This window comes from Tuber melanosporum (assembly GCF_000151645.1).
Source record: "Tuber melanosporum whole genome shotgun sequence assembly, scaffold_72, strain Mel28".
NCBI lineage: Eukaryota > Fungi > Ascomycota > Pezizomycetes > Pezizales > Tuberaceae > Tuber > Tuber melanosporum.
In genome coordinates this window covers 318,672-334,464 of record NW_003299120.1, presented here as the reverse complement: position 1 = coordinate 334,464, position 15,793 = coordinate 318,672, and the positions used below count along the sequence as shown (strand labels likewise).

At 48.1% G+C, this 15,793-nt stretch overlaps 3 protein-coding genes across 3 annotated transcripts; all 3 read right to left on the bottom strand.

The window, feature by feature from the left end:
* Nucleotides 1–2,934: 2,934 nt before the first annotated feature.
* GSTUM_00010663001 (uncharacterized protein) lies at nt 2,935–3,772 on the bottom strand (the record flags this gene model as incomplete). The annotated part of the gene is made up of 4 exons (XM_002841444.1): nt 2,935–3,158; nt 3,218–3,374; nt 3,540–3,613; nt 3,679–3,772. The coding sequence occupies 4 exons, from the start codon at nt 3,770–3,772 to the stop codon at nt 2,935–2,937; spliced, it is 549 nt and encodes a 182-aa protein (XP_002841490.1).
* Nucleotides 3,773–7,063: 3,291 nt separating this feature from the next.
* On the bottom strand, nt 7,064–10,330 carry GSTUM_00010662001 (uncharacterized protein; the record flags this gene model as incomplete). Its single annotated transcript, XM_002841443.1, has 1 exon — nt 7,064–10,330. One exon carries the CDS (start codon nt 10,328–10,330, stop codon nt 7,064–7,066), a length of 3,267 nt encoding a protein of 1,088 aa, XP_002841489.1.
* A 657-nt stretch (nt 10,331–10,987) lies between these two features.
* GSTUM_00010661001 (uncharacterized protein) lies at nt 10,988–14,887 on the bottom strand (the record flags this gene model as incomplete). The annotated part of the gene is made up of 12 exons (XM_002841442.1): nt 10,988–11,300; nt 11,353–11,419; nt 11,472–11,869; nt 11,939–12,179; nt 12,233–13,122; nt 13,184–13,570; nt 13,634–14,023; nt 14,089–14,285; nt 14,352–14,478; nt 14,560–14,642; nt 14,693–14,747; nt 14,820–14,887. The coding sequence occupies 12 exons, from the start codon at nt 14,885–14,887 to the stop codon at nt 10,988–10,990; spliced, it is 3,216 nt and encodes a 1,071-aa protein (XP_002841488.1).
* Nucleotides 14,888–15,793: the final 906 nt, after the last annotated feature.

Here is a 15,793-nt window from a genome sequence, read left to right as displayed (position 1 = left end):
AAGTATTGAATGTTTCACTCTAACTTAGCCGCCACCTTATTTCAACGTGCTGAAGCACAATTTACATCAAAATGTAATGACAATCACAAAACAGGATGAAATGAAATTGTACCGTTGAGTAGCAAAACAATGAGCTATTCAGATATTGTATCATATGTTCTGAGCCGTTAAGCGGTCCTTCGATTCTTGCAAGTACAGTACTCGCACTAGGGGTTGACAAAAGCCGCGACCAATTCTGAAAGGAGAAGTGGATTACCAGCCGCACAGTATTTGTACTGTACTTGTGCAGTATGATACTCGAGCAACACTTTGGTGCGAGGACTTGTGTGCAAAATAGTCTACCCTTAAGTTACACCCGTGCACTATACCCGAGCACAAAGGACAAAGGACCTTTCCTCCAACCCTCTTGACCCCGCTCCCCGCCTTCCTACTTGGGACAGCCCGAGCGGATTCCAACACCACAAGGACACAAACCGAGCATCTCACAATCACGCCCGGTCACTGAAGTGGTCGTTGCTTCATGGGAGTGACCGGGTTCGCCCCCCGGGTTGGATAGTGACACACCCAATCGCCACCTCTGTCGCACGAACGCAATTCCCATCGGCACCATTCTCGAGTCCGTCGTCCGAGTCGAAAGACTCGAGATGCCCACTCAAGACGCAAGGCATGTGCCGTCTGGCAATGTGCCGGTTGGGCGGTACTGTACCTGGGTGGTGTAATGGCTTCGGTTGCACACTGTTTGCCGAATGCGCCATCGTGCAGCACTGTCGAGTGTGATCCTCAAGTACCGGTGGCACAGCGGGGGGTGCGGTTCTATGGGCCGGTTTCGGTGGTATCATAGGAGATCGGGTGGATTCGTGAGGAGTTTTCTTACCAGGATATATATATTCACTTTGGTGAGTACCTGCAGGGCAGTGTTTAGTTCCCGGCTCTGATTTTTTTTTTCTTTTCTTCTTTTCTTCGGGGGTTTAACTCCCATGAGATCCTTCTTCCCCCATGCTATAGCTGCACCCTCACAGAAGCTTTTTGTGCACAGTATGATATGATACCTACAATCATAGCGTGGACTCGACAAAAAAAATTAAAATTTTGCAGACAATTTTGATAATTAGCACTATTTTACGAGCACAGTACAGTACAATAAGATATGTGCTAACTCTTGAGAATTAGCCGCAAAAGCTATTTGTTTTACTTCATTCTACCGGTAACTGTCTTGGCCGGTCCAGTGTGATGGGGCGGGCGTCCACGGGCTCGGGAAGCAAGGTAAATAATGTTACACGGGGATGCATCATGATCCCCCTCTTCTGGGGAAAAAATGGCCGGGTCCAGACGGGTTGGGTACTATACACACCCACGGACGAACCCCAAATTGGGAGTTTACGTTAGCAGCACCAGATGGACAGGGAGGTTATCATACACAGGACGCAAGATGATATTCTTGCTGGTGCTATCACAAGTTGTTGAACGTGCTCGTGCTCGTTCTTTTGTATCCAATCCGTATATTCCCCCGATCGCAAGAGATCCATCCATCCCCGGTTTTTCCTCCCATTCATTTCCTCATGATACAATTCTCACCATCTACTGACCAAAACCGACATTTCCCCCGACATTCCAAATATGATACCCGCCATTTCCCACACTCACCAGCACCCATATCGCACCAAACAGTATCATACCCGACGCCATGGTCGAGTGAGTCCGGATGAATCGCTCAGTATAAACCATGATACGGCACTTGCCACCCTATCACACAGCCCTTCCCCGATCCGTGGAAATAGCAAAAGCTTTCCTTCCCGGAAAAAGAAACCTGGCAGGATTCCCATTCGGAAAATCCATCCCGACGATCGATAAATTGTTATTATTGTTATTATTATTATTATTATTATTATTATTATTATTATTATTATTATAAAATAGACCCTGAACATCCCCCTCCAACCGCTCCTGTGGAAAAAATCATAATCGTAATCACCATATGAAAACTACACACTGCCCGCCCCGTAGTTCTAAATAGAAACCTCCTCCCTATAGTATCATACAGTATCATGGCAAACACCCATCCAACCAACTCTCTAGCAATTAAGTAAACACAGCCCTCCGAGAAACGAAGTTTTCCCGAAGGGGAAAAAAATCTAGAGATGTCCTCATGTTTTTAAAACAATATCCACAATATAAGTGTGCTCCCGTATGTACTGTACTGTACATAGTACTGCTTCAAATGCTCTTTCGCGGAACACACATGCGGTGCACGCCAGTAAATTAATCTAGTTCCTCCCCTCGGAGTTGGGCACGGGGGGCAGAATAGGTGCTTTCGGATATTCCCCTAATCTATTTTATCATACTGAACTTTATGCCAGTGTTGGCCCGCCGAGATTCTTCCTCTGGCAATGAGGAGCTCTTCTAGGATCGGGTATCCTACTGCGAGGTAACTCATGTCGCTGGGATTTCATAGGCCACCCGAATCCTACGAGTATTCTGGGAGGACGGGCACCGGTAATACGGAATAGAGTCAGGTGACTTGTGACTAATTCCCGCGACATGGAGTGGGGCAGGAAGGTGAGAACCGGCAGTTATGCTTCCCTGCGAGTGATGGCTCGTGAACCGGTGAGAACCCAATTGGGTCGTTGGGACTCAAATGATATTCTTCAAGCTTCGTACTCTGCGTGGCAGGGAGGTAAGGGAGGTTTACGTAGTGCTAACTGCGGCACCTAGCTCAACTATAAAGGCTTCCGAGCCCCCCGTTTTTACCATAATTTCTTTTGTTTATTTTAGTTTAGACATAACCATAATTCTTAAGGTGTGAGTAGGAGATAGAGAGGGGGAAGGAAAGTAGTGTAGAGAAAAAGACAGATAAGTAAAGGAGATGGTTGCAAAAGCAACCCGAAATGGTAATGGGAACAAAAGCAATCGTCGCTCGTGCCAGTGTCATCATTGTTAAACATTCTCATCGGCTGGCTTGGATGCCCCTCTCGGGCCAGAAATTATCCGCCCTTCACCCTGAGTTTGCCCGAGCTTCAGATCCCCCCCGCAGCCAACCTCACAGCGGATGATAGAAAGCCCATCGTCGTCTTGGCCGGGGTGGAGCGTCTCGTAATTGACCAAGAGCAGAATTTTGTAAACTCCCGCCCCGAGGGCTGCTCCAAGGCAAGGTCCGACCCCTGTGCGGTATCTTGTCAGCGAAGTGGCCCAAGTTTCGTGAGGATATTGAGAGTGTTACAATAGATCCAATGGTAGCTCGGGAAATCGCCCATAACGATCGCCGGTCCAAAGGACCTAGCAGGGCTGAGCGAACCTCCAGTGAAATAGGCACCAAAGAGTTGACAAACGAAAAAGCAAAGTCCGATACCGACCGGCGCAATATATGTCGCACGATGCTACTAGCCAGTCAGCCTTCATCACACAAAAACCTTGCGGGCAAATAGTCTGAGATGAGTGATCATACTTTCTCCACGGCAAGCTGATAACCGGAAACAAATAGTGTAAGCATTTTACCCTGATCGGAGAGACTTGGGGCAAAAACACCAAATTTCCTATCATACCAAAAAGAACGCAAGCATCAATTGCGCCGTCAAGAGGACCTCAATAAAGAACCCTTGGACGACAGAGACACCCGCTGTCGCCACTGAAATCAGCCTAAATCCTGGGACTACGGTACGGCAGACAAAGGTGCCTACTCACGGGCAAGATTCGTCCCAATAGCTAACTTTCCCGGTATGAGTACTTTAATGAGACCTGCGGCCGCGGTCCCCGCGGCCAATTGAGTAATAGACATTAGGGCACCCTTGAGAGGAGGAACCTTTCCGATAAGGACACATCCTAAAGTGAGGGCTGGGCTGAAGAATGAACCGGTGACGCGGTAAAACACCCAAACATTGACGGTAAGGGCAGACCCAGCACAGATGGCTAGGTAGAGCAAAAGCTCCGGTGTCGGGACAGCACCAGTAGGGTCTTTGGGAGGAGGACCGCTTCCAGAATAATTGATCTTGACCGCCTGTGTGGCGCCAAATGCGAGGAAAAAGAATAGGAAGGTTCCTGTAAAACATCGAGTTAGTTGATCCTGAAAAACAAGCAGATGTGATGTAGAGTGCAAAAATCAAATACCCAGAAATTCTCCACACTTCACAGAGCAGGGCGATATCAGTAACGTAAATTCTCCAAGCCCATTCATCTTGAACCCGCAGGACATACCATTATAAGAGCATCTGTAAAAGCCAAGTGTCAATATCCTAGCTATACCAAAGCACTTGGAACAACGAGACGGCTAAGCCTACAGTTTCTGGGGGTATTCTGCCTCAAAGGAACATTCAAACCCGCCTTAAGGCTAGAGTTCTCAGAATGCGCCCCTTCCATTGGAGCGGTTCTGGCGGTTGTGCCGATTTTATCTCCAGCCATTTGACAAGCGTTGTCAGTTAAAGTAATGAAACAAAATTTGTAGGAGGTCCGAGGAAAGATATCCTTATTATTGAAAGGTTAAGAGAGTTGGAGGCAGTGGTGGTGAAAGTACAATTGCAAGGGCGGTAGTGAGATTGCTTAGTAGGAGCGGTAGTGACGATTTACGTACTGTACAGACAAGGGCACAATAGGAGGATGGTGTAGCAAGAGGATGCGAGGCCTCCGGCATCATATATATTGTAGACCATCCAACATATAGTACCGTCCCCTGGAATGGAATAGGTTACATTGCGCCAACCAAGTTGTATAGCCTTGATTGCAATTCTGTGCTTACAGTGCCATCGCAAACCCGATACTCCCGACAGCGGAATCTCGATGCGTTCTCTCCCTCCCTTTGAGTATCATGCAACAAAACAAACCTGACGCAATATACCCCACTCTGTCATCCTTTCGGGGCGCGTTTTTGATGACCGATTGTAAAAGCATGGGTCGGGATCGGCAGCCCAAGAACCCGTAGTACGAGGAAGAGGAAGAGAGAGTGTGTGTAGGAGGGGAGCAGAATCCAGTGAAACCAATAACAGAACCCCAGGATGCTAGAACAAACCGTACCCTCCTCTTCTTTCTCACCTACACTCCACACTTTTCTTAACCCCCCCGGTTCGTTTTATATTGGTCCCTTTACTCGACATGATGGAGATATATATCATTCTGTACGACGTACAACGTACCTTGTTTAAGATGTCCAGTTACACAGTTGAGCTTTCCAAACAACCTTATCTCTCGATCCCTTCTGATCCCTGCTTCTTTTTTCTCTCCCTCTTAGTTTTTCCATTTTTTTACTTTTACTGACCCATCCGACTATTACCGAAGCATCAATGAATCAATGATAGGGCTGGCCAACCACTTTCGGGTCGCCTATCCTGCATGCAACTCAAAACTGTCCCCACGGTGGGGGAGGTTGTAGTATCATACTAATAGTTACCAAGTACCATCATCTACAGCACTCGAGTACAGTACAGTACCGGTAATGGTGAACACAGGGAAAAATGTGAATTCTGCACAGAATTACAAGTACAGTACCGCTACCGTAAACCCTCGCCGGCAGTTTCCTTTTTTCCCAACACAAACTGAAAGTCATCTCCCTGAGCCGCAATTGCCCTCTCCATCGCAGCCGGGAGCAGCGTTCCGTCCAATGAACTTTCCTTGAGTAAGACAAGATGGTCTACAGTTGGGGCCTTTGCTGTGTATCTTATAGTGTTTTCAAGTTGGTTCGTCAACCGCTTCAAACGCCAAGAGTGATCGCTTAGCTTGGGGAGTTCAATTACTCGTGCCTCCAAGTCCATGAAATTCAGAGGTAGACTAAGTTAAGTTAGCCTTTGAATCCAAATCCCAACGCAGGAAGTCAGACAGACAGACAGAGAGACCCCTTTAACAACTCCCGCAGCAGACATTCCTTCTCTCTCTCACCCACAAAAAGGGCACATATCCGGTACTTGAATCTTTCGTCTCTCCGCGAGTAGGTGCCTTCGCATCACAAGCCAGAACTATGCGGACATTGTCATTTTTAGAGAGTTCGGTACTTGGAACGAAACAAGTTTCATGGTCGCTTGGGGGGAAGGGGGGGGCGTGGTGATGGGAACTGGACCTCGCTCCCAACACGACCACACTTCCCAAACTTCGGTACCAATATAACTAACTACAACCTTTCGGTAGATTTATCATGGATAAATAAAAATAAGTTGTATCACATAAAAGCCAATAACCGACACCAAGACTAGTTCTCCCCCCACTACCACAAGCGGTATTCAGTAGTAGTAGTAGTAGTAGTAGTAGTAGTAGTAGTAGTAGTAGTAGTAGCGGTAGTAGTAGTAGTAGTAGTAGTAGTAGCGGTAGTATAATATTAGTAGTACAGTACTGTACAAAGTACAACGATCATAAGATTCCGTTACACGGCAGCCCCTCCCTACTACTTGATTATAAATAATTTCGAAACAGCAGAATGCATTCCTTTGAAGGAAGGAACTGATTGAATGAGATAAGAGATTCTCCGGAGGATTGGAAAATAGTCCGCTCTATTTGTAGGTTCGTCCTTCAAAGCTGTATGATACCTATTGTACTAGTACAGTATCATACTGTACTGTACAGCCTAATTGGCATTTGAGGACCCACTTTTTCTTTTTTTTCCGTCATACCCCTAGCACTTGGCCCATGATAGCAATTGATTCCCCATTGTGGTCACACTGGAGAGGATAGGACGGAAGGAAGAAATAAGTATCATATCACACACATCATATGCCACAGATTTAATTTTCCCGAACAAATGGATCAACAATAGGCACCAGGGCGGCTTAGTCTACAGGCTATAGCGGTCATCAACCAGATAGGCTGAGCATCTCGCCAGAAGCACGGCGAGGTAAAACGCAGACATCAGAGTGCTCGATCCCCCCCACATCGCTCACTCGTGTTGACAATTGCTCCGCTTTCACGCCCCCGAAATGGACGAAAACCCACACACTCTATGATAGCACTACCATTTATCGCAAGAATTGTGACTCTATCGATATCTCTAAAACATCCCGAAAAAGAAAAAAAGAGAAAAAAGCCCACTGTTCAATATCCATCAATGCCCACCCTCCCACCATTCGCCAAAAAACAACCATCATACAACAACCTAATAGCCAAACAACCCCCCAACACTCAGGAAACTAACCCTAGTCCCCCACATAACCACCAATAAAACCATCGCATCAACAGCCAGCAACACCACCCCGCCTAACATGTACCTCGGACCAAAGATCCTGTAAAGCATCATATGCCTCCTTAGGTGCCCAGCGCACGCGACAGCGCTGAGCGTAATCGCAGAGTGGTATAATGTATGCGTAGCCACAGCTTTAGCCGTCTTGCCCAGCGTCTCCGTGCCTGTTGGGGGCGCCTTCCAGAGTACTACTAGTGGGACGGCCAAGGCGGTGAGCAACTGTGGGCCGATGCTATTCGCTATAACAAGCATTGGCGACCAAGGGTATCTGATTGTTGAGAATGGTATGAATGCGGACTCCCACTGAATGGCGGAGAGTGCGGCTTGGTGACCTGTGGAGAAGAAATGGGAGTTTCCCAGGATCCCCAGGATTACGGGGCCAATGGCGGAGTCCGAGAGGGAGAGGGTGTGTAGGAGTTCTAGCAGGGAGAGGATTTGCCACAGGAGGAGACCCATTGACGCACCGCCCATGGGCTTTTGAAGGAGGATTAGGGCCAGGGACCAGGATAGTAGCAGCATAAAGTAGCGGGATCCGTGCAAGTTTGACGTGCCAACGATGCGGGCGATGGGTTTTAAGCTCTGGGAGGGGGGGACTATGTCTTCACCGTCACCATCGGAGGAGGTGGTGGGTTGGTTGGCGAGTGGATATTCAAAACGGACGGCCACACATACGGAAGAGTATGCGTATACCAGGTTCCCAGCGAGGAGGCCCATCGCTAGGACGATTTGGCTAACGGTGTTCTTCAGCGGTTTCAATACCCCCTCGGGGAGATCTGGGATCCAGTCCCCATTATCGGCAGAGTCAAGAGCCCAATACAACGCACTAAGGAGAAGCCCCAGGCGGAAGCCGAACCCGATATATGCTGGAGCCGGGCCGGAGTAGGAGTTAGTATGGCGGTAATAAGAACTGATAATCGATGGTAACCCTAACGCCATGATAAATAGGACGATGAGCGTGCGAGGCGCAGAGACAGAAGAGGATGAGGAGGAGTAAAATGTCGATTCGCAGGAAGGCATTTGCTCCTCCCGGCATAATCGTGAGATTGACGATAACCGGACAAGGAGGAGGAAGACTATTGAGTGATATGTTCCCAACGCACGCTTTACGGTATCTAGTCTCTGGGAGCTGAGCAATGCAACGAACCCGAAGGTACCCAGGAAGAAGGTCAAAATTTTGTCTTCCCAGATTGTGAACGAGTTTGAGCCGAAGATCAAGGAGTGGGTGAGGGTGAATACAAGGCAGAGTGCGCCCCAGCCGGAGTTCGGTAGCAGGGATGCCAGTCGTCTTCGAGCGTAGTGAGTTGCAGAAAAGAAGCCGATTATTGTGCCCAAACTGCCGGTCAACAGGAGCATTCGCAGAGATGACAGCCCAAGTGATTGGCCGATGCTAGAAACCCCAAATTGCCCCATCCCAGCGACGGCCCCATCGGCAACTGAAAGAACAGCTCCGGCACCAAGCCCTTTAGCCATCCGGGTGAGCAATGTATCCGTGAGCTCAGTATGATCGCCCGTGAAGGCACGAGCATACACACCCACAACAGCAACACTCCCAACTAGCACAGTAATACCCGCAGCCATGTTGACCAGGTCGAATCTAGCCCAGGCACGGCGGCAGGCTCGGAGCGTTTCAGATTGATAGCTCGAGAACTCTATAAAGACATTCTGCCAATCCACAACCCGGGCGTTCCTTCCAAGTTTTTGGACCTCGGATAGCTTTCGATACGCAGTATCCCAGATGGAATCGATCCCCTCAATCCCCTCAACTTTTACGCCGTTCTTTCCAGAATATTCGGCTCGGTAGCGTTTGATTTGAGCTGCAGTTAGATGGGAGACATCGACTAGGTTTTTCCATCCGGGGACTCCGCCCTCGCCGTAAAACACCTCTACTATTGGGGCCCCGAGATTATTGAACGGAATCGGTAGTCCAAGCAGCAGCGAAAGTGTTGGAACAAGATCGATCTGAGCAACGGACCTAGCGCCTGGAGGACCGGAATAGTCTCCACCATTAGGGTCCAATCCTTGTGGAAACTCGCCAAAGACCGGTTTCCTGGAGTACATCCACAGGGCAGCTTCCAATTCGCTCTGTGACTCTCCTCCGTGATCGCCCTTGGAATCCATTCCATGATCGCCCATGACAACCAGCAAAGTGTCATCGTCAATACTTCCAACCAGCTTTTCGATAACCCCGTTCATCTGTACCAATTTATCCCTCATGGCGAAGTGATCAGGTCCATATCGATGCCCCGCATGATCCACACCAAGATAATGTCCAATAAGCACATCCCACCGGGAAGCATTCTCCGGGTGCAACAGCGGAAAAATATGCTCGTTGACACCATTATCCAGCGTATGCAAATCCCACACATTCAAAGATTCAAACGGGTACTCCATATCCTTCTCGAATAACCCCGGAAATAGCGCCATCCAGGTATCATCTCCCATAAACGCAGTCCTCTTTCCTGCAGCCTTTAATTGCGAGATAAGGTTATCCTCATCGATGACATGCCCAGCAAAATTGCTCCCAACGTCAACAAAGGTCGGTAATGTACCCGTTGTCAACCCCTTCAGTCTCTGCAAAGTCGTAGTCGGTGGATCTGCGATGAACGGTAACAATATCGCATTGCGAGGGTGCTTCGAAGCGAGAGCGTGCGGCGTCGTAAAAGCGTTATGGAACTGCCCCACATCCATAGAATCACCATCCTCCCCGGAGCCAAACGGAACCGTAAAGTCATATCGCAGTGCATCGATAACTATCACAACAGCTTTATCAAACGTCTTTGGATGCCAGCATCCCTTGGCTATGTCCCCTCCCTCCCAATCGACCGCGCTGCCCAGAGGGGAGACAGCACAGGAAGACTTCTCGCCAAGGACTAGCCGGGTTAGTAAGAACCCTTTCGTAAACAGAAACAGACCAACACCGTGTAGGAATACGAAGAATAGCAGTAACAGCACTAGTAGTGAGTGTGAGAATTTGAACGCGCGCTGCTGAAACAAGTTGCGTTTTCGGACTTCCGGGTCCGGTGAGTGCGCAGATGCGAGCCTGATTTCGGGTTCCCCGTTCCCCTTGTCCCCACCCACTCCTTGAGAAGTAGTAGAGGTGGTAATAGTATCAGAAATTTGCGGCTTAGATTGCGCTCCTAAGGCGGTCCGCCTGATAGAGTTGGGGGATTGGGGAGTTCTCATGATGCAGGTTTTTGGGTGGTGTGCTGGTGGGCGGTTGTTCCCATTTGCGGGGTTCGAACGGATTTGAAATTATGCGTGCGGTAATGGGATTTGAACCTCCAAAGACTTGTGTAGGAATCGATGAGTTGCTATCGAGTAGGTAATTCGTTCGGCACTGAGTCCTCGAGATCGCTAGAGAGGGGGGTTCGTGCGAATACACCCAGTAAACTACGAACGGATCGCGTTGTCATTATGGACATCTAGAGTCACGTGATCTCTAACTAGATTGAGCGTTTCGCGTTTTTCTCCCCCAGTTTCAGGGGCGAAGAGACGTGTACGGTACCGTACTGGCGCATACCGTAATTTAACTTTGCCCAAGGCTGGTCTTGCCCTACGAGTGATAATTTGTGATATTTGCAAACTACCCTCATTAGAAACTATTTCATGCCATCTCCAACGAATCCTCTCTACAAACACTAACCCGAAAGGCTAGTGATAGTCAAACTGCCACTATGCAGGGACTAGCTACAGAGCATGACGTGCTATGAAATATATGATCACAAGAAAGACAAACAACCAGCTACGTTACTACTGCAGCAGGGTATTCCGAAGGTATTGATATCATAAAAAGCGACGAAAATGCCCTAATAAACAGTGCAGAGCCCAAGCGAATCGCATTTAGGCTCCAAGCCATTTCGGCACCCCCCCCCTAGGTTGCGGTGTATTTGCCTCTGATCGTCCCTCCTGCACTATGGAAGGCGTGTCTGTTCTATGCTCGGCCAAGAACCCCCTTGGCGGTGGCTTGAAACCGGTCTTCATTCCCTCTATCTGAATGTTGTTTAACATCGGTTCTAAGACGCCGGCGTCGCTATATTCGAGATACTTTTTGTACAGTCGGAGCGCAGTGTACGAGTCTTCAATTGAGTCGTGGGTGTCAAGTTGGATCTCTTCCCTTAGAACTACCCATGCTAGAAAACGTAGAGACAGTTTCCTATCCAACATTGTTAGAGGTATGCAGAGGTTCAAATCCGGGTGTTAGTTACCTCTGAGAGCTCCGTAAAACAAACAAATCAACCGTATCCACTACCTGTTCTTTTGGAACATGTATATCTAAGAGTGGTGTTAGCGTTAGCCTCCATACATGTCTCCGACTTCAACATACTTATAATCCTGAAATCCTTCAACAGCCCGTGCCCCACAAACACACAGCCTAAATTAAGCAATAGCCAAAGCCTCTTATATGCAACCTTCAACGGGACCAGAGCATGTTTTGAAGTGCTCGGATCCAAATCGCCCACATGGATTCCGGAAAACTCGGTTAAAAAGTCAACAACCGGTTCTCTCGTGATAATGTAATCATCCAGGAACGCTACACCCTCATCCACACCCCCCCCTCTAAGCACAGATACCCTAGCCAAGCCTAACCTACTTGGCCTCACTACGGACCTTGAACCATCGGCTTTTACCTCGGTTTCCTCGTTTTGCATGGATACAAACTCGGCATCTAAGGCGACTAGCGTTCCTGGTTTAGGCTCCTCGTGCTGTTCCAAAGATTTGCATCTAGGCTCATTTAGAGATCTTCTGCGTCGGTACAATCTCGTCAGCCCCATCGCATACAATCTCACCCACTCGCGCTCTGAATAACCATACCCAAAGGAGTAGTCGATATATAACAAGCTAGTATCTAGATGGTTTCTCCATGAGTTGTCAATGGCATTGCTAGGGTCTCTGGCCTGGAAACATATAACGGAAGGCATCTTCCATTTTGGCGCAAAGTCAAGCGCGTCCTCCTTCCTTACGGGTGTGACGAGGAAGTCGTTGAATATGTGCCAAGTACTTTCTTCGGTCCTGTCGGTCGACGAGAAGGCAACTAGGAGGAATCCCGATTAGTTCACTCTCAAGAAATCGAAGGAAAGAGCATACCATTAACGAATGATATTAAGTGTGTATTTCTCTTCTCTTCCGGTGTTATCTCCGCCACGAAGCCCACAAGGTCAAATGTCACCAAATTTTCACACCTTTCTCTCATGATGATCAAGTCTTCGCCTTGATACACACTTAGTTGGCCATTGGTGACCAGCACACCAATTTCATCGGGCAACCATCCAGGAGTTGACCAATGCTCTCGAACATATGTCAGACTTTTCTCGTTTGTGGTAGCATTAAACACCATTATCTTTGGTAGTCTTCTCACCAACTTCCTCATTGCTTGCTGCTGATAGCGCTGGCACTTGTCACACCATCCCTTTTGAACTGTGTCCATCTGTATACTTTGTTTTACCAAGGCAGAAAAGGACTGAACAGGCTTGCTATGTTTTGGGGGGTATATCATATCTGTAACATTTGTGTCGCCTAGAGGACGTGACTCTTTGCCGCAGATATTACAGCGTTGGCTTTTAGTGGCTCCAATCGTAATCGCCTCCTCAAGCGCTCTCGAATCATTTTGCCAGGTTCTCTGATCCATGGATATCTGATCCAGCAGGAATCGGTTAAGGCTTTGTATCATAGAGCTCAGGAGCTCGCCGCTCGATGAATCTTCTTCTAAAACACCGTGCCTATCAGCGGTAGGTAGAGAGCTGAACGTTTTGAGAAAATTTGTAGCTTGGCAGTTTTGGCCATTTGCTTTATCCAGCATATCAAATAAGAAGCCCATTTGACATAGCATACAATCATCTTTCGTACATGCCGTAGCCGTATGATGGAGCGCTAAGTTCCGAAGCAAAGGTGTGAATTTATACATCTGCAATAACGGATTCATGTATGAGTTTGATATGTGAGTCTCGAGTCCTGAAAATCTAGTTTTGTTATAGAATCTAACACCCCGTTAGTACTACTCTCGCAGAAAATCGCTCTCTGCTATGAAGGATGACTTACTCAAAGTCAAAATCGTCAACACCAAATTTACTATACTTAATTTCAACCTTTCTAAACACCGGCGGGACTTCAAACTGCCTCCTGGACTCGTCTCCATAGAGCAACTTTCCATCGTCAAAATCGCCGGAGTTCCGGGAACCTTTGTCCTTTGCTTGCTGACTTAAGAACTTTGGAACTGCTCCGGGGGGGTCGGTATGCTTGGTGCTTTCTATGCAATACCGGGGGGTTCTCTTGTGGTACGGGGCATATCCGGTTTTCGTGGCAGAGGCTGCCAAGATGTCCGCATCGATCTTCTGAGGCATTTTGTTGACATTGAAGATCTCGTGCGGGGGCCAGGCGGACAAAAGCACATCACGGTAATAAGGCATACCAATAGAGTTTAGAGGGCTTAAAAAGGGGATACAATTAGCGCATTCCAGTATATGATTCTAAGGAAGTATGGGTGCTAACGAATCGTCCTTGATAGCAACATTAGGGAGTACAAGGGGTTCCGGCCACTCCACTGGATTCATGAGCTCAGTGAACCTGAGCTTGTCTGGAGACCCCCAGAGTTGGAGATAACCATCTGCATCCATCAGAGCCAAGGCATCTCCACTAGGAGCTAGCTCTATCGCAGTAATGTAGCTTGTTACGTTCGCATGGTAGAGCTTTATTGCTGCCGGGTTCTCGATGTCAACTACCTGAATCTGGCCAGCTTGTGATGCAACAATTGCAGCAGCTGAGAGTTTAGGGTGCATGCGAACAAAGGCAGCACCAGAAGGAAACCCGACCGGAGCGAGTGCTCTGTTCGTCCGAAGGTCATAGACTTTGACGAGGGTGTCGAGGTGATATGTTCCCTGTCTGTTCCCTTGCGGTTAGCCACAATTCGTTCCTATAGTGGTGGGCGGTCAGGGGGGATTAAGTACCGAGGTGAGTAGCCGCATGTCAAGATGGTATTTCCTTGAGTATCCAAATCGGAAATTGTGCTCCCATGTGCCTGTGGGAACTCCCTGACTACCTTGAAAGTGTTCATGTCCAACAGCTTCACATCACCTTTTCCTGTCCCGTACACGATGGCCCTAGGATTCCTCTTCATAACCTTTATGTCATCCTCTGTGGAATACTATCCTCCGAATCAGCTCACCAAAGCAGTTCCCCGGTACCATCTGGGAGCCGCTAGATAAAATACCTCTCCTATCACAGTTCCCCGGTCCACATTCACGGTAAACATTGAGCTCTGACTACCACCAACCAAGATCTCGGAGGTTCCTCGATTCGTGTAGGCAAAACCAGATAAATTTTGAAAACCTGCATGCCTAGACTCGGAGGGTGCGGCACAATGGAGGGCCTGAAGTTAGTTTCAGAACCGATCCTTATCATAATCTCGAGCTACGTACTTTATGTTCCATTGAGCCAGCCCCCTTCGGATAGAAAAGTGCAAACTCCTCGCTGCCAAAGATATTACCCCTCGATCATTCACCTGAATATTCCGCACAGCATCATCTCCTGGAAGCAGCGGGTGGTCATGACCACGGTAACTGGTATATTTTCGAAGATCGGGACTAAAGTAAGAAGTAACCCGACCCTATAACGGCAACATGACTATGTAAGCTAAGATTCAATCTACCGAGACCCGGGACGAAAGATTTGAGCATACTTGCTCGCTCCCAACCCATAAAAGTTCTTGGTTGGTGTCAAATGCCAATGTAGGCGGAACAGCAGCATACCCTACAACCTGCGACAGAGGCACCGCCGGGATACGCACTACCTAAATTCATCACGCACCGTTACTTCTCTGTGGCGGTATATGAAGGGCAATTGAGAATGCAAACCTCCTGCCAGTCTGATTCCATGTGTACGTAACGCTATCGTTCCATAGGAAGCAATAAGAGATGGAAGGGGTAAGAGATGGGTGATTTTGGGTTTCTGGAGGTGGAGTTGAGGCTCCGATAGCAAGGGTTAGGGATAAAGAATTCTCCATATCTATGTATGATACAGCACTCGAGTACTGTACCATTAGGTTCTGAAATTCTGTGCAGGGTAACTACCCAAAATTGATCCTATGGGTATCGTAACCGTTGAGGTATACGAGTGAATTCCGCAGACAACTGTACTGTACTCACAGCATCCTTGGCATTGTTATATGAGTTTTTAACCTAATTTCATAAAAGGCAAACATAAAGGTGTGTGCGGTCCAGTGCTTTACTATATCGGCTTTCGAATGGATAAGTGTACTTCGTACAAAAAGAGGATGGTTGGTGTCTGGATCAACACCTCCAACTATCCATAAACACCCGTAACCGCTAGGTTATTCGAGGTACGATTCTGCTTGTCTGCATGTGAGGCTGTGGTGGGGGGGGGGATGTTACTGTGGATCAGAGGCTCCTTTTTAGGGCCCGCCAACCTTCAGAACACATGGTAAACGACATGATAATATTATTATCATACTCCGAGCTGCCAGGTGCACGTCCTCGGCGAGTCATGAAATTAGCAAACGCCCTCTCTTCCGATATGGTACCGAACAGCGACGATACTGATACCACTGACAGTTCTTGGGTGTGTGGAGGGAGGTAAAGCGAGGGAACATTGCTACCGTAGTTTAATAGCAGTTAGCTGTATGAAAATAAACGA